The 27693-nt window shown below is 38.5% G+C and overlaps 1 protein-coding gene across 2 annotated transcripts in view; it reads right to left on the bottom strand.

Annotated features, from left to right (window-relative positions):
* Positions 1 to 341: 341 nt before the first annotated feature.
* Positions 342 to 27693, bottom strand: part of TTC4 (tetratricopeptide repeat domain 4) — a 38703-nt gene continuing 11351 nt past the window's right edge. The window contains exons 4-11 of one of the 2 annotated variants that reach the window (XM_077149548.1): positions 25297 to 25374; positions 23714 to 23838; positions 7079 to 7165; positions 5100 to 5317; positions 4432 to 4513; positions 3750 to 3832; positions 1489 to 1582; positions 342 to 862 (exon numbers count right to left, since the gene is read on the bottom strand). In XM_077149548.1, coding sequence (XP_077005663.1) covers positions 848 to 862; positions 1489 to 1582; positions 3750 to 3832; positions 4432 to 4513; positions 5100 to 5317; positions 7079 to 7165; positions 23714 to 23838; positions 25297 to 25374 — 782 coding nt within the window. In that variant the 3' untranslated portion in view covers positions 342 to 847. Of the gene's footprint in view, positions 863 to 1479; positions 1583 to 3749; positions 3833 to 4431; positions 4514 to 5099; positions 5318 to 7078; positions 7166 to 23713; positions 23839 to 25296; positions 25375 to 27693 lie in introns of those variants that run through there. The other variant, XM_077149549.1, reaches the window with a different exon arrangement.

Consider the following 27693-nt stretch of genomic DNA (forward strand, 5'->3'; position numbering starts at 1 on the left):
ACCCTTTACACAGTTCTGAGTTCTTACAAAGAAAGACAGGTGCCCAATCATTACCTGAGGAGGGGCAAAGAATGGCCTGAGTATGGCCAAGACCAGCTTTGGGAAGGAGGCTGCACTTTATAGATTCCTGGCCACAGGCCACAGGCCACAGGCCACAGGCAGGTACCTGCACCTAGAAGGAAAGCTGCATAGTTCTTTGTAAATATTCTACAACAGAATTTTCCTCAAAAACAATGAAACACAATCAAAACCCCAAATTAGCCCATCTTAAGGACAGCAGCTGGTTTCAGTTTAATAACATATTAGTCTGCTTTGCTATAGTAACAAACAACCTCCAAATCTCAATACTTAAACATTTATTTTTTATTCATGTTACAATCAATGGCTGCAGGCCAGCTACTTCAGTTCTGTTCCATGTGTCTTATCATGCTGGGACCCAGGCTGAAGGAAGAGCCCCTGTATGGGATGTGTGTTCTTACAGCAGAGGGAAAAGAGCACAAGACTGCCATGCAATGGCTTTTCAAATTGCCATTTGAACAGGACACAAATCATGTCTGCTCACACCCCCTGGATTCAAGTGACACAGCTAAGCCCAATGTTAGTGAAGCAGAAAAGTACACTCCTCCCCTGAGAGAGAGGTGGGCACTGCAAAAAGTCAAATGCCTCCAGGGAAGGGCATATAAGATCCCCAAGTGGGGGTGGGGATGGAGTTTCAAAAAGTAGCTGCAGATAAAAAATACATCCGATGACAATAACCCAACATGTGAACAGATTTTTCCGTTTTAGAGGCATAAAATCCTAAAACGTGGAAACTGGAGAGGAACTCAGAGGCTGCTGCCCAAGTGTGTCATACTCTGCTGTCCTGAAAATTTAAGAAAACACAATTACTAGGGGCACTGGGCACTACAGAATGCCAGCTTGTATGGCATTTATAAATTATAAATGTAGAAACTGGATCTGAGTTTCCTGGCCCCATTCTTACCCCAAGGCCTCTAAGCACCTACTCACCACTCCTTCTGTGCTCATGAAATAGCTGGAGGCCAGGATCTCTTAGCCTGGCCTTCATGGGTAAAGAGTATACCTTAAGTTATATGCATAATGTGTTTATGGACAAATGTGCAATTTGAGGGGAAGCTTCTCTAAGCCATCTAACTCGACAAAGGTTCAGAACCACGTCACAGGATGCTGAGTCAGTCTCTACAGGACCATCAGTTACTCATGTCAGTTGCTGTAGTTAACTGCACTAAATGGTCCCTTTCAGAGATAGAGGCTCATAGTCCAGGGATGACACACCCAAGGCACAGAGTTTTGTGTCAAGAGAAGAGTAAAATACTATAGCCAGAGAGGCTGTAGTTTAGAGAAGTCAGCAGCTCTGCTCCAAGCACGATGCTAGGATGAATTGTCCCCAGGATGACAGAAATAAAGGCTTAGACTCCAGGCACAGGAAGGTAAGGGAGGTCATTGACCAGCCTAGCCTGGTCACTTTACCTGGTATACCTTTCTCCCCCGGAGATAATTCTTGCTAAAAGGAGAGGATCTTACACAGACCAAAAATGCTGGTGTCAGGGCTTTTACAAAGTACCTGCAGTGACCACAACAAAACATAAGAGGTTAATTTAATTATAATCTTAATCGTCCATGGACTTTTACAACAACATTCAAGGTGAACCACTGGGTGTGAGCTATCATTTAAATGCATGTTCAGCACATTTGTTTGGTTGATTATAAATCTGGCAAATTAGTATGACCATCTCCCCCTTACAACCTAGCCAGAACCTTTAGTTCAGTAACATCCTGCATGTCTTGGCTAAACATGAAATAAAACTACAAAACAGGCTTTCATTCATTCAACAAAATTTACTTAGTGCCTAGGTTAGGTCCCATGTTGAAAACACAGAGATTAAAAAGCAGACAAAAACCATTGTCCTTCCTCTCAAATTCAGTCATGGGTAAGGGAGATAAGGAACCAATGACAGCAGACCACAACCAGAGAAGCACTTGTAAGGTATGGCAGGAAGTACAGTGCTAGCCCAAGGAGGACCAATTCCTTCTGTGGGGGAATGAGAATCAGGAAAGGCTTCCTGTCAGAGCTTAGCTTTACTTTGAAAAAAACGGTGATAATGGGGAGAAGAGGGAGCAAAAGCCAAGAGGTGTGGGGAACCAGAAGCTGTTTGCTGTTGTTGGGGCATAGAGCAAAAGGAATGGCAGGCTGTGGGGAAGGGGAAAGCCTAGCCTCCCAGGTGGGGTGTGAGCAGTACCAAGGGGAACTGGTTCTGGACAGAGGGGTTGTGTCTTGGATTTATGCAATTAAGGATTTGGAATTGCTAAAAATCAGCTCTGCCTAGCTTCTTGCCTATGCCAATCATTTAAAAAGTGATCACTTCCAACAGCACTTATGTGACTTTCTGAGAAGCATGAAATTGGTTTTCTTCCACAGATCAGTCTGTTTTCTGTTACGATCCCATCCCCACCCCCACCCCCCACCATATTTTGGAGAAGTAGACCTCAGGCCTTTAAAAAATTCTGTGTAATTTGCTAACAACTGAGAAAATGAACAGCTAGAAATTTGTCTATAAACTAGAAGGGAGATTTGGGGCCAAGGGAAAACGCTGCCAAAGAGAAACCATCTGGGGAAGATCTGGGGGCATCTTCCCCTCCTCTCTGTCAAGCTAGGACATAAGCACCAAGATCACCAGGACACCCCTGCAGAGTCAGCTGTCCAGTCTACCTCTTAAACATCTATCCAATCCATCCCCTCCAACTGCAGGACTCAGTCATCAAAGAGTATACTTAAAATCTGTGCATTACTCTATATGTAAATTTCACATAAACAGACACACACCCTCTGTGGCTCCAAACTGCCATCAGGATAAAGTTTATGCTTCTTAGCAGGGCATTCAAGGCCTTCATGCATGGCCTTAACTTAGCTCTCCAGCCCCACTTCCTGCCACAACCAATCACCCTCATTACCTTAAGAAGACAGGCTCTTTTAGCCTATGTACAAAAGCATTTGCTTCTCTCTGCTCTGCTTAAGGCTTAGGGAAAAGTAATCCAGCAGTCAACTTATAAACCTACTAAGAGCATTCTCTTATAGTCTGTGGACACCTTAAGGTTACAGAAAAAGACAAGTTGTCAAATCCAAGTTGTTGTCACTGCTGAGAACAAAGATGCCCTCTTACAGTTGGGGCTTACAGTTTACCAGAGCACTTTGGTGCTTACTCTCTCAATGGCTCTCAAAATACCTGAGAAATATAGAGGCAAGAATAATTATTCCCATTCTGTAGATGAGGAAACAGCAGAGAGAAAGTTTATGCTTAGAGTCACACAGCCAGGAAATGATGATGGTCTAACTTCAAGAGCAAATGCTCTTTCCATGTAAGTATCAGGGTACATGGGCACAATTAGGAACAGAAGGGCCATCTCAGTTACCCTCAGGTACAAGAGTCAGATAGCTCTTTCCTTCTTAGACCAGCTGACTCATCTCCCCTGTGTCTGGGGGTGTCTTGGTTGCAGTTCATCAGATGGAGTCAGTCACACTGCAACCCATTTGGCCAAAAACCCAGTTTAATGGCTAGACCAGCCTCCATGGTCACCATCTCACACAGCTTTATGCCTAGGACAGAAGTGAAGGGGGCACAAGGCAATCAATCAGCAAAGCTGGCCGCCAGCAGTGGAGTGCACTGGTTGCATCACTGGGGTTGTGCCTGAGCATCTTCCCTGGTCTACTCAACTCCATGAAGGGGACTCACCTGGGGTGCTGCAGCACCTGCAGCAGGGAGCTCTTAGGAGACACTTGGTATAGTTCTGCCCTTTCCTCATCCTCAAAGTAGACCTACAAAATTCACATAGAAGCCACTGTTACAAATAAAGAAAGGAGGAAAACAAGAATAAACACTGTGGTACTAGACTGGAATTGGAGATACCAATGACACTTCGCATTTTGTGTATATGTCTTTGTGTGTGTATATATATGTGTCATGAGGACACATCAGACAAATACTCATTGAGGTACATTCCACAAAATAACTGGTCTGTAAGTTTCAAATGTGTTAAGATTAAGAATGTTGAGGAAAGACTGAGGAACTCTTCCATACTGGAGGAACCTAAAGGGACAAGACCATGAAATTCAATATATGATTCTGAACTGGATCCTTTTGCTATAAAGAACATTACTGGGACAATCTGTGAAACCTGAATAGAGCCTCAGAATTAGAGAGGAGTAGCATATCAATGTTAATTTCCTTATTTTGATGGTTGCATTGAAATTATGAAGGAAAATTCCTTGTTTGTAGGAAATACAAACTACAGTATCTGAAGCATCTGCTGGCACCTTGCTCTCCAATGGTCAGAAGAAAATAAACTCTTTGTATTATAAATTAGGACTATTATTTTTTAAAATCCTATAGAGGAACAAAGTTAAATTTCCCTTACCTCTAAATTATCGGGACAGTATTTTTGCTCCAAGTCCCAAGAGGGCGTTTCACCAAACATGACCATTAGATGATCAATAAACCTAAGGATACAACATATGTTTTCAGAAATTACTAACTCATGATCCATTTTTCCCACATCATAGTCCCTAGACACTAATTCAGAGATATATCAAGAATATATAAAACATGAAATGCAGACTTGAGCCATTTTTACTAATTTGCATATATGTATCATCTGTCCTATTATCAACCTAATAATTTTTTTTATACTGACTCAGGCTTAACATTACTTTCATTTAGCCACAAACAAGCATTACCCTATGAAGTCCACAAATTAAATGTGCTAGTTATACTTTGTCTAATAAATATAACCTTAAATTATTACCCATGTACTACCTATAACAATCTCCTATTTCACCTGTGATAAGTGAAATATCTTTGGCAAACATATGATGTTCCACTTACTAGCCCAATCTGTATGTTGGTGAGACTGGTGTCTGCTATTGCAAACCCAGTTAGTAAAGGGAAAAATAAGATAACAAACTAGACTGTGTAAAACCCTCCAAACTATTCTCTTTCCTCCTCAACCAAAAATCCACCAGAGCCTCCTTCAAGAGAGCAGGGAGAGAGCATGCATACAAGAACAGAGAGCTCTTTGGTAAGTACCTGGAGTCCTCGTGAAAAGCAGAGATGAAGTCCGACTGTGTATACTCCGGGTACAGAAAGAGCACAGGCCAGCTCAGCCTGCCCTGGTCATCTAGACTCACCCTGGCTCCACAGGGGTTCTCAGAACTGAGGCCATCCAGGAAAAGCTCACCTGGACCTTCTGAGCCTGAATCTTCATCCTCATTGGCAACTTCAGAGACTAACCTGATATTCCTAGCCTGGGTTAAAGACAGAAACACACAAACACACACACACACAAATCTTACTGTATGGGAAGATGCAAACCTTTTTCCCCGAAGTAAGGAAACCATAACACTGCAAGCTCTGTGAAGGCCTGTACTATACACAATTCCTCTTCATTATCCCTGAGCCTGTTACATAGTAAGCACCACCTGTTCAATTCACTGGGCATCTGCCACAATGCTGGACCCTGTGCTACAGAAATGAGCTAGACACAGTTCCCAGCCCCTTTGCACCGGTGGGTGCAAAGAAATCAAGTAGTACATGTACAGAAATGGCTAAGTATCAGGTTAGCTAGAACAAGGAATACTGAAAATTATGTGCATTAACTACATCTTAACTTTTTCATGGAAATAAGGGATAAATCAAAGGTCTGAATAGTAGGGTCCCTTCTCAAGTGTCTGTGTGTCTGGGTGGGAGGTCCTAATGAGGGGAAAATTATATGCAATCAAACTTACCCTTAATGATCTTCTTTAAATTAGAGGTTGGCAAACTTTTCTTTAAAGGGTCAGATAAAGAATATTTTAGGTTTTGTGGGCCAAGCAGTCCCTGTTGCAACTGTTCAACTCTGCCATTGTAATGTGAAAACAGCAATTAATGATACATAAATAAGTGGTTATACTGTGTTCCTGTCATAGTTGGTGTGGCTTTGTGTATACCACTTTTGAGAATAATTATTCTTATGTACATAGAAGTTTAAGATACAAAATTAGGGTAATGGAGGAAACAAGATATTCAAACATTCTACTTTTAAGATAATGACTAAATCCCTCACTGTGAGTGATGATTAAATGAAGAATTTGGAGTATTTCATTCTGTTTACTCTGTTAATACAGGTTAACAGACTGCTTTTAGTGGGAAGGGAAGAGTAGAGTGCTTCTTAGCAGTGTTAGGTTCTCAAAGTCACCAACTTAAGTAACTTAAATGGGTTCACAATTTAATTGCATGAAGAATGAAACCAAGAACCTACCCCACAATCTCACAGAATTATAAGCTCCCTTTTGAAGACCAAGCAAGTAAGTTCAAACAAGTGACATGCTAGGTATCAAGGTAAAGACAAGATTTGGATAAGACTGCATTCATTTCAAAATGCAGGAAACAGAGGGAAGAACGTAATGTTTTGTTGTTGTTACAGTTGAAGCAATATCCTAAAATTTCAGACTTTCTCAGGATGCACAGAGGTAAACAGCAAGAACTGACACACATTAGCTATGTAGGGTTTCTTTTGTCCCATCTAGCAAAACAGGAGTGAGAATGCCTGCCTTAGAAGGCTGCTGTGAACATTAAATGAGATAATGCTTAACTCAATATGTAGCAGAGAGTAAATACTCTGCATATGATAGTTGCTATTACCAGTTTTATTCCAGAGCTTTTGAGTCATATGTAATCTTTACAGGCAGGCCCGTGTCACCTTTCTGTTGATAATTATCCATTTAAAACTGATGCAACTCAATAGTTACACATTTGTAAAGAGCCACACCTTCATCTCACAGCAAAGGAAACGGGCTCAATGGAGTTCTGTGGCTTACCTGGGCCAAAACATGCATACAAGTGGGAAAGCTGAGCCTGAACTCAGTGGACGAAGGACTAGAGCTCCTTCGTCACACTGCTTCACCAAAGCAGAAAGAAAATGGACAAATTCACTCAGGCACAGTAGTCCAAGAAAGGTTCCCAATAAGCTTCAGGATTAATGGATTTAGCAGGACCATAACCTAAAAGCCTCAAATTTGAAAACTCACCTTGATGGCCTGGAGTAAAGCCTCATTCTGATTCTGCTCCTTCTTTTCTTTCAACTTTGCTTTCCTTATATCTCTCTGTTCAGTTCGCTGAAAATGAAATTCAGATGCATCAGCCCCAGGGAACTTGTCCAGAATCACTGTCTCTGTCTCTATCCAACCCATGCTCCTGTGTCAGGAAATACCAGGGGCAGAGTCAATTCAATATTTACAACGCACATGTGTGCCAGCCTTGTGGCAGCAGAAATTTAAAATTCTATAGTTTCGATACACAAGGAACTCACAGTCTATTGAGGGAGGGGCGGAGGGGAGGACATAAGTGAAGAGCCAGCATAGCAGGTCTGTGGGTGTTACTCTGGCAGTGTGAACCGAGTGTTATGAAACCCAGAGGAGGGAGTGACTTGTTCTGCCCAATTGAGGAGGTGGGCTTAGACAGACAAGGGAGATTACCCCAAGAGAAAGGGGATTTGCAGTATAAAGACTGACACATGGCAGACAAGTACCCTAAGGGAGAATTTCAACTTCCCTGGTGTGGCTGGAGTACAGGACAATGCACTGGAAAACTATCAGGGCAAGAATTTATTACAGGCTCTGCCTTTTGCTCAATCATAATCCATAAAAGCAAAGCACCATCAGTGTACTTAATCTGGCAAAAATATAATTAACAATTCCTTTTCTGCTAATCTACTCCAAACCAGCTGATTTTGCTCCTGCTCTCAGGGTTGTGGATTAAAAGGCGTCAGCAAACTTTCTGTATAGGACCAGACAGTAAATATTTTAGTCTTTGTGGACCATGTATGATCTCTATTTCAATATAACACTTTAAAAATGTGAAAACCGGGCAGGCCACGATGGCTCAGCAGGCAAGGATGCTTGCCTGCCATGCCAGAGGACCCGGGTTCGATTCCCGGTGCCTGCCCATGTTAAAAAAAAAAAAAAAAGTGAAAACCATTCTTAGGTCATGGAATGTACAAAAATAGCCCCTGAACTGGCTTTGGCCTGTGGGTCAGTTTGCCAGGCCCTGCTCTAAAATATATCACCTACCATCCTTCATCCTCCCAAGGGCTAGCACAGCTCTCCTTCTCTCTATAGTCTACCAAAGCTGATAATTCCTGGCCATTCTCCTCCAACCCAGTCAATCCGAGAGAGCTGTGAAAATAATTTCTGCTATCATGCAGTGTGATCACGCTATCGAGAATGCTCCACCCCCATGAATTCCACTAGCACTACCTTCACAGTTGATGAGACCAGACCACAGTGCCTGGTCCACATTAGAGAATGATTAAGGATGAACTGTACTCTGTCCCACGTTATTTTAACACGGGTCTACTCTTGGGGCAGCAATTAAGCAAAGAATAGTCAAGTATTCAAGTGGGGAGGATGTGGCTCCCTGCTCTCTCCCTTATTAATTATTAAGCATCTCACCTGAAGACTGGAACCTTTCATTAGAGAAGTTATGGGTTTATAGAACAATCATGAATAAAATACAAGATTTCCACATGCCACCCCTCATCCCCCACTAGCTGCCTGGCACTGGTGTGGAAAATTTGTTACAATTGATGATTTTTTTTTTTTTGCATGGGCAGGCACCAGGAATCGAACCTGGTCTCCGGCATGGCAAGCGAGAACTCTGCCTGCTGAACCACCATGGCCCACCCTGATGATAGCACATTTTTATAATTATATTATTAAAAGTCCATGGTTTAACTTAAGGTTAATCATTTGTGTAGTGTAGTTCCATGGATTTTTTTTTTTAATTTACTCTGTTACCATATATGCAATCTAACATTTCCCACTGAAACATATTCAGATATATATTTCAGTGCTATTAATTGTGTTCACAATGTTGTGCTACCACTGCTATCCTCCATTAGAACATTTCCATCATTCCAAATATGAACCCTGCATATTTTAATATTTTAAAGTTTAATTTAACTTCCCATTCCCTATCCCCACCCTCCTCCCTAGTAATCTATATCCTAGATTCTGAATCTATGAGTTTGCATATTCTAATAGTTTCAAACAGTGAGATAATAAAATATTTGTCCTTTTGTGCCTGGTTATTTCACCTTAATGTCTTCCAGGTTCATCGATGTTGTTACATGTATCAGGACTTGATTAATTTTTTACAGCTAAATAACATTCCATTGTATGCATATGCCACATTTTGTCAGTTCATCAACTGATGAAACACCTAAGTTGCCTCCATCATTTAGCAACTGTGAATAATACTATGAACACTGGTGTGGAAATACCTGTCCAAGTCCTTGCTTTCAATTCTTTTGGGTATATACCTCGCAGTGGGATTGCCAGATCATACGGTAGTTTTATACTCAGTTTTCTGAGGTAACACCAGACTGCTTCCACAGCAGCTACACCATTTTACATTGCCACGAGTAATGAATGAGTGGTCCTAATTCTCCAGAGCTTCTCCAACACTTACTATTTTTAATAGCAGCCATCCTAAGGGGTATGAAGTAGTGTTTCATATGCTTTTTGGCCATGTGAATATCTTCTTTGGAGTGATGTCTATCCAAGTCTTTTGCCAATTTTTTTTTTAACTGGGTTGTCATTCTGTTGTTAAGTTGAAGTATTCTTTATATATTTTGGATATTAACGCTTTACAAGATATGCGGTTCCCAACTATTTTCTATTGTGTAGGCTGTCGTTTTCCTTTACTCAAAAAGTCCTTTGAGGGGACTTCCGGAGAAGATGGCGGCTTAGTAAGACGCGCGGGTCTTAGTTCCTCCTCCAGAACAGCTACTAAAGAAATAGAAACGCCACAGAACAGCTCCCGGAGCCACGACAGACACCAAAAAGACAGCGTACCCCATTCTGGAACGGCTGAACCGGCAGGGAGAATCCACAGCACTGAGATCACCGAGGGGCGCGTGCTTCCCCGCGGCCGGAGTCACCCCCTCCCTCCTTCCCGGGCCGGCTGGAAGAATTGGACAGGCAGTCTTATCAAGCCGCGGCGGCTGGCGCCCCTCACCGGGCAGGGCCCCCCAGACCGGCTGGGAGTTGAATCAGAGGTCCCCCAAGCCACGGCGGCCGGCAACCCTCCTCACGCGGATTCCCAGGGCCGGCTGGGAGATCCGGATCGGCACTCCCCCAAGCCGCTTCGGCCAGCGACCCTCCCCTACAGCGAGAGTTTTCCAAAGTTAAAGGAGCCACAGCATCTTTTACTGGTGGGACCGGCAGACGGACGAGAGCCACGAGTGCCACCTACTGGGCAGGATAAGAAAAACAGAGCCCAGAGATTTCACAGAAAAATCTTTCAACCTGCTGGGTCCCACACCCAGGGAAATCTGATTAAATGCCCAGACGCCAGCAGAAAATAACGGATCACGCTCGGAAAATTGAAGATATGGCCCAGTCAAAGGAACAAACCAATAGTTCAAATGAGATACAGGAGCTGAGACAACTAATGCTGAACATACGAACAGAAATGGAAAACCTCTTCAAAAACCAAATCAATAAATTGAGGGAGGACATGAAGAAGACATGGGCTGAACAAAAAGAAGAAATAGAAAATCTGAAAAAACAAATCACAGAACTTATGGGAGTGAAGGACAAAGTAGAAAAGATGGAAAAAACAATGGATACCTACAATGATAGATTTAAAGAGACAGAAGCTACAATTAGTGAACTGGAGGATGGAACATTTGAATTCCAAAAAGAAACAGAAACTATAGGGAAAAGAATGGAAAAACTTGAGCAGGGGATCAGGGAACTGAATGACAATATGAAGCGCACAAATATACGTGTTGTGGGCGTCCCAGAAGGAGAAGAGAAGGGGAAAGGAGGAGAAAAACTAATGGAAGAAATTATCACTGAAAATTTCCCAACTCTTATGAAAGACCTAAATATACAGATCCAAGAAGTGCAGCGCACCCCAAAGAGAATAGACCCAAATAGGCGTTCTCCAAGACACTTACTAGTTAGAATGTCAGAGGTCAAAGAGAAAGAGAGGATCTTGAAAGCAGCGAGAGAAAAACAATCCATCACATACAAGGGAAACCCAATAAGACTATGTGTAGATTTCTCAGCAGAAACCATGGAAGCTAGAAGACAGTGGGATGATATATTTAAATTACTAAAAGAGAAAAACTGCCAACCAAGACTTCTATATCCAGCAAAATTGTCCTTCAAAAATGAGGGAGAAATTAAAACATTTTCAGACAAAAAGTCACTGAGAGAATTTGTGACCAAGAGACCAGCTCTGCAAGAAATACTAAAGGGAGCACTAGAGTCAGATACAAAAAGACAGAAGAGAGAGGTATGGAGAAGAGTGTAGAAAGAAGGAAAGTCAGATAGGATATATATAATACAAAAGGCAAAATGGTAGAGGAAAATATTATCCAAACAGTAATAACTCTAAATGTTAATGGACTGAATTCCCCAATCAAAAGACAAAGACTGGCAGAATGGATTAAAAAACAGGATCCTTCTATATGCTGTCTACAGGAAACACATCTTAGACCCAAAGATAAATATAGGTTGAAAGTGAAAGGTTGGGAAAAGATATTTCATGCAAATAACAACCAGAAAAGAGCAGGAGTGGCTATACTAATATCCAACAAATTAGACTTCAAATGTAAAACAGTTAAAAGAGACAAAGAAGGACACTATATACTAATAAAAGGAACAATTAAACAAGAAGACATAACAATCATAAATATTTACGCACCGAACCAGAATGCCCCAAAATACGTGAGGAATACACTGCAAACACTGAAAAGGGAAATAGACACATATACCATAATAGCTGGAGACTTCAATTCACCACTCTCATCAATGGACAGAACATCTAGACAGAGGATCAATAAAGAAATAGAGAATCTGAATATTACTATAAATGAGCTAGACTTAACAGACATTTATAGGACATTACATCCCACAACAGCAGGATACACGTTTTTTTCAAGTGCTCATGGATCATTCTCAAAGATAGACCATATGCTGGGTCACAAAGCAAGTCTTAACAAATTTTAAAAGATTGAAATCATACACAACACTTTCTCGGATCATAAAGGAATGAAGTTGGAAATCAATAATAGGCGGAGTGCCAGAAAATTCACAAATACATGGAGGCTCAACAACACACTCTTAAACAACAAGTGGGTCAAAGAAGAAATTGCAAGAGAAATTAGTAAATACCTAGAGGCGAATGAAAATGAAAACACAACATATCAAAACTTATGGGATGCAGCAAAGGCAGTGCTAAGAGGGAAATTTATTGCCCTAAATGCCTTTATCAGAAAAGAAGAAAAGGCAAAAATGCAGGAATTAACTGTTCAATTGGAAGAACTGGAGAAAGAACAGCAAACTAATCCCAGAGCAAGCAAAAGGAAAGAAATAACAAAGATTAGAGCAGAAATAAATGAAACTGAAAACATGAAAACAATAGAGAAAATCAATAAGACCAGAAGTTGGTTCTATGAGAAAATCAATAAGATTGATGGGCCCTTAGCAAGATTGACAAAAAGAAGAAGAGAGAGGATGCAAATAAATAAGATCAGAAATGGAAGAGGAGACATAACCACTGACCTCACAGAAATAAAGGAGGTAATAACAGGATACTATGAACAACTTTACGCTAATAAATACAACAATTTAGATGAAATGGACGGGTTCCTGGAAAGGCATGAACAACCAACTTTGACTCAGGAAGAAATAGATGACCTCAACAAACCAATCACAAGTAAAGAAATTGAATCAGTCATTCAAAAGCTTCCTAAAAAGAAAAGTCCAGGACCAGACGGCTTCACATGTGAATTCTACCAAACATTCCAGAAAGAATTAGTACCAACTCTCCTCAAACTCTTCAAAAAAATCGAAGTGGAGGGAAAGCTACCTAATTCATTCTATGAAGCCAACATCACCCTCATACCAAAACCAGGCAAAGATATTACAAAAAAAGAAAACTACAGACCAATCTTCTAACAAATATAGATGCAAAAATCCTCAACAAAATTCTAGCAAATCGAATCCAACAACACATTAAAAGAATTATATATCATGACTGAGTAGGATTCATCCCAGGTATGCAAGGATGGTTCAACATAAGAAAATCAATTAATGTAATATACCATATCAACAAATCAAAGCAGAAAAATCACATGATCATCTCAATTGATGCAGAGAAGTCATTTGACAAGATTCAACATCCTTTCCCGTTGAAAACACTTCAAAAGATAGGAATACAAGGGAACTTCCTTAAAATGATAGAGGGAATATATGAAAAACCCACAGATAATATCATCCTCAATGGGAAAAAATTGAAAACTTTCCCCCTAAGATCAGGAACAAGACAAGGATGTCCATTATCACCACTATTATTCAACATCGTGTTGGAGGTTCTAGCCAGAGCAATTAGACAAGAAAAAGAAATACAAGGCATCAAAATTGGAAAGGAAGAAGTAAAACTATCACTGTTTGCAGACGATATGATAGTACATGTCAAAAACCCGGAAAAATCCACAACAAAACTACTAGAGCTAATAAATGAGTACAGCAAAGTAGCAGGTTACAAGATCAACATTCAAAAATCTGTAGCATTTCTATACATGAGCAATGAACAAGCTGAGGGGGAAATCAAGAAACGAATCCCATTTACAATTGCAACTAAAAGAATAAAATACTTAGGAATACATTTAACTAAAGAGACAAAAGACCTATACAAAGAAAACTACAAGAAACTGTTAAAAGAAATCACAGAAGACCTAAATAGATGGAAGGGCATACCGTGTTCATGGATTGGAAGAGTAAATATAGTTAAGATGTCAATTCTACCTAAATTGATTTACAGATTCAACGCAATATCAATCAAAATCCCAACAACTTATTTTTCAGAAACTGAGAAACCAATAAGCAAATTTATCTGGAAAGGCAGGGTGCCCCGAATTGCTAAAAGTATCTTGAGGAAAAAAAACGAAGTTGGAGGTCTCGCGCTGCCTGACTTTAAGGCATATTATGAAGCCACAGTGGTCAAAACAGCATGGTATTGGCATAAAGATAGATATATCGACCAATGGAATCGAATAGAGTGCTCAGATATAGACCCTCTCATCTATGGACATTTGATCTTTGATAAGGCAGTCAAGCCAACTCACCTGGGACAGAACAGTCTCTTCAATAAATGGTGCCTAGAGAACTGGATATCCATATGCAAAAGAATGAAAGAGGACCCGTATCTCACACCCTACACAAAAGTTAACTCAAAATGGATCAAAGATCTAAACATTAGATCTAAGACCATAAAACAGAGGAAAATGTAGGAAGATATCTTATGAAACTTACAATTGGAGGTGGTTTTATGGACCTTAAACCTAAAGCAAGAGCACTGAAGAAAGAAATAAATAAATGGGAGCTCCTCAAAATTAAACACTTTTGTGCATCAAAGAACTCCAGCAAGAAAGTAGAAAGACAGCCTACACAATGGGAGACAATATTTGGAAACGACATATCAGATAAAGGTCTAGTATCCAGAATTTATAAAGAGATTGTTCAACTCAACAACAAAAAGACAGCCAACCCAATTACAAAATGGGAAAAAGACTTGAACAGACACCTCTCAGAAGAGGAAATACAAATGGCCAAAAGGCACATGAAGAGATGCTCAATGTCCCTGGCCATTAGAGAAATGCAAATCAAAACCACAATGAGATATCATCTCACACCCACCAGAATGGCCATTATCAACAAAACAGAAAATGACAAGTGCTGGAGAGGATGCGGAGAAAGAGGCACACTTATCCACTGTTGTTTGGAATGTCAAATGGTGCAACCACTGTGGAAGGCAGTTTGGCGGTTCCTCAAAAAGCTGAATATAGACTTGCCATACGACCCAGCAATACCATTGCTAGGTATCTACTCAAAGGACTTAAGGGCAAAGACACAAATGGACATTTGCACACCAATGTTTATAGGAGCATTATTTACAATTGCAAAGAGATGGAAACAGCCAAAATGTCCATCAACAGATGAGTGGCTAAACAAACTGTGGTATATACATACGATGGAATATTATGCAGCTTTAAGACAGAATAAACTTATGAAGCATGTAATAACATGGATGGACCTAGAGGACATTATGCTGAGTGAGTCTAGCCAAAAACTAAAGGACAAATACTGTATGGTCCCACTGATGTTAACCGACATTCAAGAATAAACTTGGAATATGTCATTGGTAACAGAGACCATCAGGAGTTAGAAACAGGGTGTTCTAGTTTGCTAGCTGCCGGAATGCAACACACCAGAGATGGATTGGCTTTTAATAAAAGGGGATTTATTTTGTTGGTTCTTCAGAGGAAAGGCAGCTAACTTTCCACTGAGGCTCTTTTCTTACGTGGAAGGCACAGGATGGTCTCTGCTGGTCTTCTCTCCAGGCCCCTGGGTTCCAACAACTTTCCCCGGGGTGATTTCTTTCTCCATCTCCAAGGGCCCGGGCTGAGCTGCAAGTGCTGAGATGAGGAATGCCAAGCTGCTAGACTGTGCTACATTGCGTTCTCTCATTTAAGCACAAGCCAATTAAGTTAAACGTCACTCATTGCAGCAGACACGCCTCCTAGCCGACTGCGGATGTAATTAGCAACAGATGAGATTCACCTACCATTGGCTCATGGCCACAGCAACAGAACTAGTTGCTTTCACCTGGCCAAGTTGACAACTGAATCTAACTACCACACAGGGTAAGATAATGGGTAATTGGAGCTGAAGGGATACAGACTGTGCAACAGGACTAGATACAAAAACTCAAAAATGGACAGCACAATAATACCTAATTGTAATGTAATTATGTTAAAACACTGAATGAAGCTGCATCTGAGCTATAGTTTTTTTTTGTTTGTTTGTGTCTTTTGTTTTTTTCTTTTTCCTTTTTTTCATATATATATATTTTATTTTTTATTATTATTTTTATGTTTTTCTCTATATTAACATTCTATATCTTTTTCTGTTGTTTTGCTAGTTCTTTTCCTAAATCGATGCAAATGTACTAAGAAATGATGATCATACATATATGTGATGATATTAAGAATTACTGATTGCATATGTAGAATGGAATGATTTCTAAATGTTGTGTTAATTTTTTTTTAATTAATAAAAAAAAGAAAAAGAAAAAGAAATCTAATAAGTGTTTCTTAGGAAAAAAAAAGTCCTTTGATGCACAGAAGTTTTTAATTGTGATGAAATCCCACTTGTCTTTTTCTTTTGTTGCTTGTGCTTTGGCTGTAAAGTTTAAGATATCATTGTGTGACACAAAGCCTTCAAGATGCTATGTTTTCTTCTAGGAGTTTGATAGTTCTAGCTCTTATATTAAGGTCTTTGATCCATTCTGAGTTGATTTTTGTGTGGTATAAAGCAGAAGTTAGGTCTTTGTTTTTTTACAAATGAAGATCCAATTTTCCCAACACCATTTGTTGATAAAGACCACTCTTTCCCAACTGAATGGTGATTTTGAAACTGTCAAAAATCAGCTGGCCACAAATGTGAAGGTTGACTTCTGAGCTCTCCATTGGTCTATGTCTGTCCTTGTGCCAATACCATGCTGTTTTGATTACTGTGCCAATACCATGTATTTTGATTAGTCTTCCAATCCATGAACACAGCATATCCTTCCATTTATTTAGGTCTTCTTTAATTTCAGCAATGTGTTTTAGTTTTCTGTGTATAAGACCTTTACATCCTTGGCTAGTTTTATCCCTATATATTTAATTCTTTTAGTTGCTATTATGAATGGGAATTTTTTCTTGAGTTGTTCTTCCAAATGTTCACTGTGTACAAAAATTACTACTGGTTTTTGGATGTGGACCTTGTACCCCACCACTTTGCTGAATTCAGTTATTAGCTCTAGGAGCTTTCTTGTAGATTTTTCAGGGTTTTTTATAGGACCATATTATCTGCAAATATGGCAAATTTTACTTCTCCCTTTCCAATCTGGATGCCTTTTCTTTTTCTCACTTAATTGCTCTGGCAAGAACTTCCAGTACAATGCTGAATAACAGCAGTGATAGTGGGCTTCCTTATCTTGTTCTTTATCTGAGGGGAAGCTTTCTGTCTTTCACCAGTAAGGAAGATGTTAATTGTGGGCTTTTCATATATGCCCTTAATTCTGTTCAGGAAGTTTCCTTTTATTCCTAGTGTTCTATGTTTTTATCAAGGCATTGTCAAATGCCTTTTCTGCATCAAGATGATCATGTGATTTTTTTCCCTTCATTCTGTTAATGTGTTGCACTGGTATGTTAAATGCCGCCAGAATGCATTTATCTGCATTTAAATGTAGTTTATTGTTACAAGGTGACCATTCTAAGGCCATAAAAATGTCCAAACTAAGGCATCCAGACAAAGATACCTTGTCTCAAGGAAGGCTGGTGTTTGTCATATGGGAAGGCATGTGGCTGGTGTCTGCTGGTCCTTGTTCCCAGTTCCACTGCTTCCAGCTTCTGATTACAGTGGTTTCTTCTCTAAGCGTCAGTGGGCCTTCACTTAGCTCCTCTAGGACACAACTCTGGCTTGCTTGGCTCTGCATCTCCAAATGTTCCTTTCTAAGTGTCTGTTCTCTGTTGACACTCCAAACATCTCCAAATGTCTGTGCCTCTTTTGGCTCTGAAGCAACTATCTCCCCTGAGACTTCTGCATTTCAAAATGTCAGTGTCTGCATCTGAGGTTTCTCCAAAATGCTCCCCTTCTAAAGGACTACAGTAAATTAATCAATACCTGCCTTGAAGGGATGGAGTCACATCTCCAACTAATTAAAAGTTCCCACCCACAACTGAGTGGGTCAGTCTCCCTGGAAACAAGCTAATCAAAGGTTTCCAGCCTAAACAATAGGTTTGGCCCCACAAAATTGGGTCAGGATTAACACATGGCTTTTCTGTGATACATAATAGTTTCAAACTAGCACATATGGTCTATTACACTAATTCATTTTATGCTGAACCAACCATTTATACCAGGGATAAATCCCACTTGATCATGGTGTATAATTCTTTTAATATGCTGTTGGATTCGGTCTGCTAGTATTTTGCTGAAGATTTCTGTGATGGCTTTCAAAAAAAAACAAACTTTACTGAGGTATAAATTTTAACTGAAGGAGTTCAATCAGTTTTGACAAAGGTTTACTATTGGGTATTCAACACTCCACACTCTAGTCAAGATAAGAACATTTCCATTCCTTGGGAAGTTCCCTCATGACACTTGGAATCAATCCCCTTCTCACCCCAGCTCTGTTCTGATAAGCTTATTTCTTTTTATTGTCATGTAATATTTCATTGTATAAATATACCACAATTTATTTATTCATTTTCCTGCTCTTAGACCCAAGGCTGTTTCCAATTCTAGGGCTATTATGAACAAAGCAGCTATAAACATTCTTATACAGGTCTTTCTATGAAAATATGTTTTCATTTCTCAGGCAAAATATCTAGGAATGAAACTGCTAGGTCATATGATAGATATATGTTTAACTTTATAAGAAACTGCCAAATAAATTTCCAAAGTGGTTATAACATTTATATCCCACTGGCAATGTATAAGATTTCCAGTTGTTTCACGTATTTGCCAATATTTGGTATCATCAGTCTTTGAAAATTTTCATCCATTCTATTGGATGGGAGTTGTTTTTTTAACTTTTTACGTTAAAACACTTTCAAATTACAGGTCATTTACAAAACAATACAAAAATCTATACAGAGAACTCCAACACTCCCCAGATACCCACATCCACCAACTTTAACATTCTGCCACATTTGCCACATTATTTTATTTATCCATTTATCTATCAATTCATTTTCTGAACACTTGAGTGCAGGTTATATACATTATGCTGCTTGAACACTTAATACTGTCATGTACATTTCCTAAGAACAAGAATATTTATGTAACCACCCTGAGGGCAGTTATCAAATTCAAGAAATTTGACATTGATATAAAACTTACAGTCTATGTGCCATTTTTTTTTATATGTCTCAATAAATTCCTTTGAGCCTTTTCTCTTCCCTTGTTAGATACCATCCAGGATTACATATTGCATATAATTGCCACTGTCTCTTTAGTTGCTGTTTTTTTCTTCTTCTTCAGTTTTGGAAGCATATATACAACATAAATGTTCCCATTCCTACGCACACCATTCAGTGGGATTAATAATATTCACAACGTTGGAGTATCCTCACCACCTTCCATTACTAAAACTTTCCTATCTCCCCAAACAGAAACCCTACACCCATTATGCATCAAATAGCCATTGCCCCCTGCCCTCTACCCCTGGCAACTTCTACTCTAATTTCTGTTTCTATGAGCTTGCATATTCTCTGATATCTATAACAATCTCCTTTGCTTTGACACCAACTTAAACAGTATACAAACAGTGTTTCTATACCTCTCCCCATCCTCCACCTTTATGTAGTTGTTGTCACAAATTACATGTTTATACATTATGAGTCCAAAACCACTGACTTATCAGTTTATGCATTTGCCTTTTAAATCCTGTAGAAAGTAAAAAGTTACAAAACAAAAATACAATAGTACTGCATTTATACTTAACTGTCGTTACCCTCACAGATGTTTCTTTATGCAGCTTCAATATATTGTCTATTGTCCTTTCTTTTCGAACTATAGTATTCCTTAGCATCACTTTCAGTCTAGCAGTGATGAACTCCCTCACCTTTTGTTTATCTGGGAATGTCTTAATCTCTCCCCAATTTTTCTTCCTTTCTTTATTTTTTCCCCACATTTTTGAAAGAGAGTTTTGCCACTGACATTTTAATTTGCATTTCCCTAATGATTAATGATGTTCAGCATATTTTCATGTGCTTACTGGCTATTTGTAAATCTTCTTTGAGAAGTGTCTGTTCATACAAGGAAATTTTAAAATTTGTTTTCTGCCTTTTTCTTATTGAGTAGATCTCTTTATGCATTCTGGATACAAATCCATTGCTAGACATATGTATTAAAAATATGTTTTCCCACTTTATGGCTTGCCTTTTAATTGTCTCAAGAATGTCTTTTGAAAAGCAGAATATTTGTTACAATTAAATCCCATTTATTGATTTCTTGTCTTTTATGTTTAGAATACTTTTTTGAAAAATTTTTGAGGTAAAATTCATATAACTTAAAATTGACAATTAACCGTTTTAAACTATACAAGTCAGTGGTACTTAGTACGTTTACTATGTTGTTTAACCATCCCCTCAATCTAGTTTCAAGATATTTTCATCACCCTAAAAGGAATTCCCCCATACCCATTAAGCAGTCACTATACACCTTCCCGCAGGCACTGGTAACCAATCTGCTTTCTGTCTCTACAGATTCACCTACTCTGGATTTCATATGAATGGAATCATATAACATGTGACGTTTGTATCTGAGCTTCTTTCATTTAGTATGTTTTTGAGGCTTAACTACATTACAAGCATTTATCTGAATGTAATTCTTTTTCAGCTGAATAATATTCTATTGTATGCATACACCACATTTTGTTTATCCACTTGTGTGCTGCTGGATACTTGAGCTGTTTCCACCTTTTGGCTATAATGAATAATGCAGCTTGAACACTGGCTATTATGAATAACACAGCTTGAAAATAGGTATCTGTTTGAGTCTGTTTTAATTCTTTGGGGTATATACCTAGGAGTGTAATTGCTGGGTGATATGGTAATTCTGTTTAACTTTTTGAGGAACCCACCATATTATTTTCCACACTGGCTGTGCCATTTTATATTCCTACCAGCAAATGTGTAAAGGTTCCAATTTCTCTGCATCCTCACCAACACTTATTTTCCATTTTTTAGTAACAGCCGTCCTATTAAGTGTGAAGTGGTATTTCAGGGTGGTTTTGATTTATACTGCCCTAATGACTAATAATGTTGAGTATCATTTCATATGTGTATTAGCCAAATACATCTCTTCTTTCTTTATTCAAGTTCTCTGCCCACTTTTAATTGGGTTGTCTTTCTCTGTGGAGGTGTAGTTCATTATATACTCTGGATAGTAAACCCTTATCAGATATATGATTATCATTTAAAAAACATCTCACTTTGTGTTCTGACAGTATGTGTTGCCTTGAAATCTATTTTGCCTATTAATACAGCCACATGAAGTTTGTTGCTGACATATGCCAAACACACTGGCATCCGGAATCAATTCATATACTCAGATATAAGGGACTAATTCTGCTACTTGGCAAGCCATGTCACCTAGACTTAATATCAGGTTTCTGGGCCCTAAAAGCTCCCCTTAACTGTGCTTGTGCTACAGGACCTAGAAGTTTTTATTCAGATCCATGTGATAGGTTTAATTATGTACTCCAATAAACCTATGTTCTTAATCTTAATCCACATCCCTGTGGATGTGGACCCACTGTAAATAGGATCCTTTAAAGATGTTATTTTTAGTTAAGGTGTGTCTAACTGGGAAAGGGTGGGCCTTAAAATAGCAGCTTTATAAAGAGAAGCCAAAAATCAGCAAAAGCAAGAACAGACAGAACAAGGAAGAAAAGGACACTGTTAGAAAACAGGAGGCATATATACAAGCCAAGGAACACCAAGGATTATTGGCAACCAGTACCAGCACATAGCAGACTTTCAGGAGAAAACAAGTATTAGGAATCAAATCATGTCCCCCATAAAAGCCATGTTCTGGTCCCAACCCCTGGTCCTGTGAGCACGAGCCCATTTGTAAAAAGGACCTTTGACAATTTTATAGGCTAAGGTGTGCCCAAACTGAATGAGGATAGGTCTTAATCCAATATGGCTGAAATCCTTATAAGCAAAGGAAATTGGACACAGAAGAGGAAGCCATAAGGAGCAGCCAGAAGCTGGAAGTCAACAGAACCTGGAAAAGAAAGAAGATGCCACCATGTACACTGCCATATGATGAAAAAGCCAAGGAAACCCAAAGATTATGAGCCAGCCAAGAGATCCCAAACCCAGGAAGAAGCAAGGCTTCTAGCCTTTAAAACATGAGCCAATAAATTCCTGTTGTTAAGCCATCACACAGTATAGTATTTATTCTTAAGCCATCACACAGTATAGTATTTATTCTAACAACTAGGAAACTAAACAGCAAACACTGCCAATATCGTGATTTTAAACGTCTTCTGACTTCAAAACCATGAGCTAATAAATGCTCATTATTTAAACCAATTCATTGCTTGGTATTTATCACAGCAGCCTGGCAAAATATTAACAATCTACGAAAGGGTTTTCTGTGGAAAGTCTTGGTCATGGCCTTCTATAGTAGCCCTGTAGACATTCACTCCTTTTTATACATTTAGAAATTCTGGTCCATACCCAGTGACCCAGGTTCAGAATTCTGTTATTGAGCCACATGAGTCCACAGATAATTACTTTTTCTGTCATTCCATATGAACAAAATGACCTCTGACTAATCGGTATTCCTGTTCAGGACCAGATGAAGACTCCCATGGCAACAGAAATTCCCATTTCGTAATATAAGCAGTGAAGAAACCTAGACCAGGGATTAGGAGAGCTGAAGTCTAGTTCTGGCTTTGCATTAAAACAGACATGTGGGGCAGAGTTGTACAATGGCTAAGGTCCTGGACTCTGGAGTCAAATTACCTGAATTTGAAGCCCAGATTCACCACAGTTGTGTAACTTAGACAATTTACCTGAGCATTTCTGTGCTTCAGCTGTCCTACCAATAAAAGGAAAATTAGAATAGTCTAAGTTATAGGGCTTTTGTGTAGATTAAATGGACTAATATAAGTAAAATGTTGAAGATAGCAACCAAAGCATACACACAGTGCTATAAAAATGTTGGATACTATTTGTGCCAGTGAGGTACTGTGCTATTATTATTTTTGTAATGATGCTGTTATTATATACCAGAAACGCAACACTTCATCAGCAAATTATAGATGTGTTAATGCTGGGATTTTCATACTGTTGTAGAAGCTGAAGATTTTGTTGAAATATTAACTTGTCCTTTCCCCTTTTCTCTTTCAAGAGCTTTACACAGTGTGCAGACTAGACTATGGTATGATATTTACATGCTGTTTCCCATTTATTCAGATCATAATAGCCACTCTTTATCGAGTTCTTACTACATGTCAGGAAAAGGAGCTAAGAATGCATTTATATATCTCATAAAATGCTTATAAAAACCTTTAAGGTATATGTTATCATGTTCCTTATTATCAAAAAGAGGAGACTGATTTTCAAAAAAACCAGGAAGTTGCCCAAGGTTATGCAGGTAGGCAGTGGCAAAAGCAGTATTCAAACCCAGATCTGTTGTAATATCCAACTAGGTTCCTGTCTGAAATGCTCTTCCCTCAATCCCATTCAGCCAAGAAAACTCCTGCATAGTCTTCAAGATTAGGCTCAGACATCCCCTCTCAGCAAACCTTCTCTGCACGCTATCACCATATCTACCCCTTTGCCATGGCAAAGTTAAAATACCACTTTTATATACTATATACTCTTGCTTACCTGTATCACATTACAATCGTTTATTTACTTGTTTACTTACGTGTCCCTTCTACAGAGTTCCAAAGGTAGGGATTGTATCATATCAGCTGGTTTTGGATTTTGTTTTTAAAAGGAGAAAAAGTTTACAATGACCCAAGAGCCACAGGCTGAGGAAGCCAAATGCCAATTGACTACTGATTTTGCCACCAACCTTCAGTTTGTCTGCTTTAGCCCTGGTATTCAGAAGCTTCTTCTCTTTGGCATCTATTTGCAGCCCCTCATCACACCAGTTCACAGCCTCAGCAAAGTTTCCCAGTTCCAGATGGCACAAGGCACCTGCAGAACCCAGAATTGTTAAGATCAATGTACAACATGCATGAAAAGAGCCAGTCTTAAACAGGACTCCCTATCCACACCTGAGAGCACCATAAAGGGAGAGCAGATGATAAAGTTCCATATACTGCCCTCCCTAGATAAGGACAGATATTTTTCATATCCCGGATCAGAAAGATCTCTAGGATCCCTTCAACTCAAAACTCCTCTAAACCTCTCCAGTATTATTTAAAGGACTTTTAAAGTAGGGAAGGCTACAACTAACTTGCAAAGAGCACAGGGCTTAGACTCAGACAGATACAGGTTTGAAGTCTGGCTCTGTCATTTACCAGCTTGGCCTTAGACAAAGACTGAGCATCTCTGAGCTTCCAGTTCCACATCTACAAGGGGGAAGACAAAAGCCCACCTCAGATGATTTTTTAAATGGAAACTATAAACAGAATTTGCCTCAGCCACTCATCAAGTCCTTGGCTACTCAGGTCTCTCCTAATTTTCTTTATGACTTCACTTGTTTAAACTGCCTCTCCTTTCTACAGAATTTTTTGAAAAAAGTACAATCATGTTCATTTTTCTCCAGTTAGCCTCTTCAGGCTTCATAAAGAATTTCAAAATATGAGAACTGGGAGGGCTTAAAAGTCACAGAATCCAAGTTCATCTTCCAGAGATTAGCAAATTGATACTCAGAGTGGTTAAGTCTTGTCAAAGTCACATTGTAAAGTAAAACAATTAAACAGAGGATTACAGACTTTTAGCCTGAAGTTAGTCCCACTGAACTATACTGAATTCATTTACCAATCTTTGTTCAGTTCTTTCCCTATAGCTAAGGATCTACTTACCATTTCCTAACCATGAACATCTTAAAGTGGAAGAATTCGATAAAGCACTTTAAGCTGGTCCATGGAGATGTACGGAAGATTAATATGTGATGAATAAATTAAAGTTAGCAAAGCACCTATTGGCTTTTCAAACAAAAGGTAAAGTATGATAGTAATAAAAGCACTATTATTACAAAGAGAGGTCAAACTACAACAAAAAAAGTAATCTGGGAACATCTCCACATCAGTTATCAACAAAGGTCCTATAACCTATCTTTTAATTAACAGTAACATGGCATTTGAAGACTTCATCTTTCAATCAACTAATCTGGAAAAAAAATTACTGTGGCTTTTGGAACTACTTTGTTTTAATTAATTTTACTCTTTATTAATTTAAAATGAGGACTTTCAATTTTTCTACTAATTCCTTATACATAAAGGGTTAGGTTACTCTCTGGAGAATTCTTTTAAAATGGGCATCCTGCTTTATAAGAAGCAGGAACTTAATATCAAGATGGCAAAAATAAGATGAATCTCATTAGTACTTTATCACCTTACTATCGAAGCATAAGAAGTCTCAACTTTAGGTGCAAGGGGTTCCATCTATTCCAGAATGACAATTGTACTGCAGTTCTACAGGACTTACCTCTTACTATTGCTTTGAGGTGGCAGGGTTTTAGCTTTCTGGCAGCCATCACATCATTTTGAGAAGAACGAAAATTGCCTAACAAAATACCATTTAATAAAAGAATGAACAAACTTTGAGATCAGAATGTTTCAAATTTTTGTGTATACTGACAAAGACGGTCTTGTACAATCTTGAAGAAATATAAGCCAGAACAACTATTTTTAGAAAAAATACAGTTGTGCTCATCAAGAGCCTTAAAAATGTTTATATCAGGTAACCCACAGTAACTAGAAACAGCTACTAGCACATAAAATAATTTCAAATTCACTTATGATTTGAGAAAGGAGAATTAACATGAAATCAGTAAAAACTAAAGACAGATAATATCCAGTATTGGCAAAAGTAAGGAAAAAGGGCACTCTCGGTAAATTAGAGAGCAAATTAGCATAGACCTGGTGCACACACTTTGACCCAACAACTTTCTGCCAAGAATTTATCCTTAAAAATACTTGCACAAATATACAAAAAGGAAGTTAAATGCAGCATTATTTCTAATTATGAAAAACTGGGATAACCTAAATATCCTCAATTTGGTAATGGTTAAATAAATTATGGCATATCCACACTATTGAATACTAGATAGCCATTAAAAAGAATGTGATAGATCTGCATGTAAGAGACATGATAGGACTGCTTTAAGTGACAGTTCGATTTGTATACTATGAACTTATTTCATAAAACAAACAACCCAAATATACCTCTTTTTTAAAAAAATAATCACATACACATTAGTCAAGGTGGAGGGCATGAGATAGACTTTTACTATCTAGATTTATACTATGAACACTACTTAAAAAGTTCGGCATCTACCAAATTAATTTCACTTCTAGAACTCTAGCCCAGAGGCCAGCAAACTTTTTCTATAAACAGACAGATAAGTAAATATTTTAGATCTGTGACTATATTACATGGTCTGTCATATATTCTTGCTTTTGTTTTGCTTTGATTTTATAATCCTTATAAAAAAGAAAGAAAGAAAGAATATCCTTGCCTAAAATCAAAAAATCATTTTTAGATTATGGCAGGCAAAGGGGCCAGATGTGACCTGCGGGCCACAAGTTTGCTAACTCCCGTTTTAGCCTAAAAAATAATCAGAATTATTGGAGAAACATTATGACTAACTTTATTCATTTTGCATTATTTTAAAAACCTAAAAACAGCCTATACACTCAACAGTAGTGGAACAATAAAGCAAATAATGTAAAGAGTCGTATGTCCATATGATGTGACTTTACGTAGCTATTAAAATAGTACTCACAAATAATTTTTAATGATTGATGAAAGTGTATATAAGAGATCTGAGAACTTCTAATTAAAGGTGATAGACTTGAAGATGCTTGTATAATGATACAGCTTTCACAATGTGACTGTGTGATTGTGAAAACCTTGTGTCTGATGCTCCTTTTATCTACTTTATCAACAGACAAGTAAAACATATGGAATAAAAATAAATAATGGGGGAACAAATGTTAAAATAAATTTAGATTGAAATGCTAGTGATCAGTGAAAGGGAGGGGTAAAGGGTATGGTATGTATGAATTTTTTTCTGTTGTCTTTTTATTTCTTTTTCTGAATTGATGCAAATGTTCTAAGAAATTATCATGATGATGAATATGCAACTATGTGATGATATTGTGAATTACTGATTATACATGTAGAACTGAATGATCATATGTTAAGAATGTTTATTATATTTTTTTAAAAAATTAAAAAATTAATTTAAAAAAAGGTGATAGACTGAGAACAAGTATTTAACTCACCTCCCTCTCAAAAAACCCCACTTAAAAAAAAAAAAAAAGGCTATAAACCCAGAGACAAATAAAAGAAACACAGAACAAATTTTGAATACTGGAAAAGTAAAGGACAAGGGCTAATGGGCCAAGAAAATGGAATTCTATGCTACCAGAGGGAAATCCAAAAAGCTATTTAAGTTCTACTGTGGAACCTGCAAAAGACTCAGGAACTTATGGCACCAGGTACCTATCTCAAAGTGGGGGATGAAGGTGGATTGGAAGTACATTTTAAAGCAGTCAGATCCCCATATTCCTTAGCCTGCCCCCATTCTGGCAGAACACTGGAGGTTTATTCTACACCAATGATTAAACAGAGGGTCCTTGGACTTGGGGGCACGAGGCACAGTGGTGATTCAGTGAAAAGACAAGTTAAATACTAAGCTCTTAGCCTTATGCTGCATGGCTCCCAAAACATTTGCAGCTATGATTTCTAAAAAGAGAAAACGGAGTAAGCACAAACAAGGAAAGCAACAAATAATTTTTTAAAACTTTTCCTAGAAACATAAGTTTCCCAACTTGAAACAAAAGTTTCCCAACATATAGGATCCAGATAAAGGTACAC

This window comes from Tamandua tetradactyla, chromosome 2 (assembly GCF_023851605.1).
Source record: "Tamandua tetradactyla isolate mTamTet1 chromosome 2, mTamTet1.pri, whole genome shotgun sequence".
NCBI classification, from domain to species: Eukaryota; Metazoa; Chordata; class Mammalia; order Pilosa; family Myrmecophagidae; genus Tamandua; species Tamandua tetradactyla.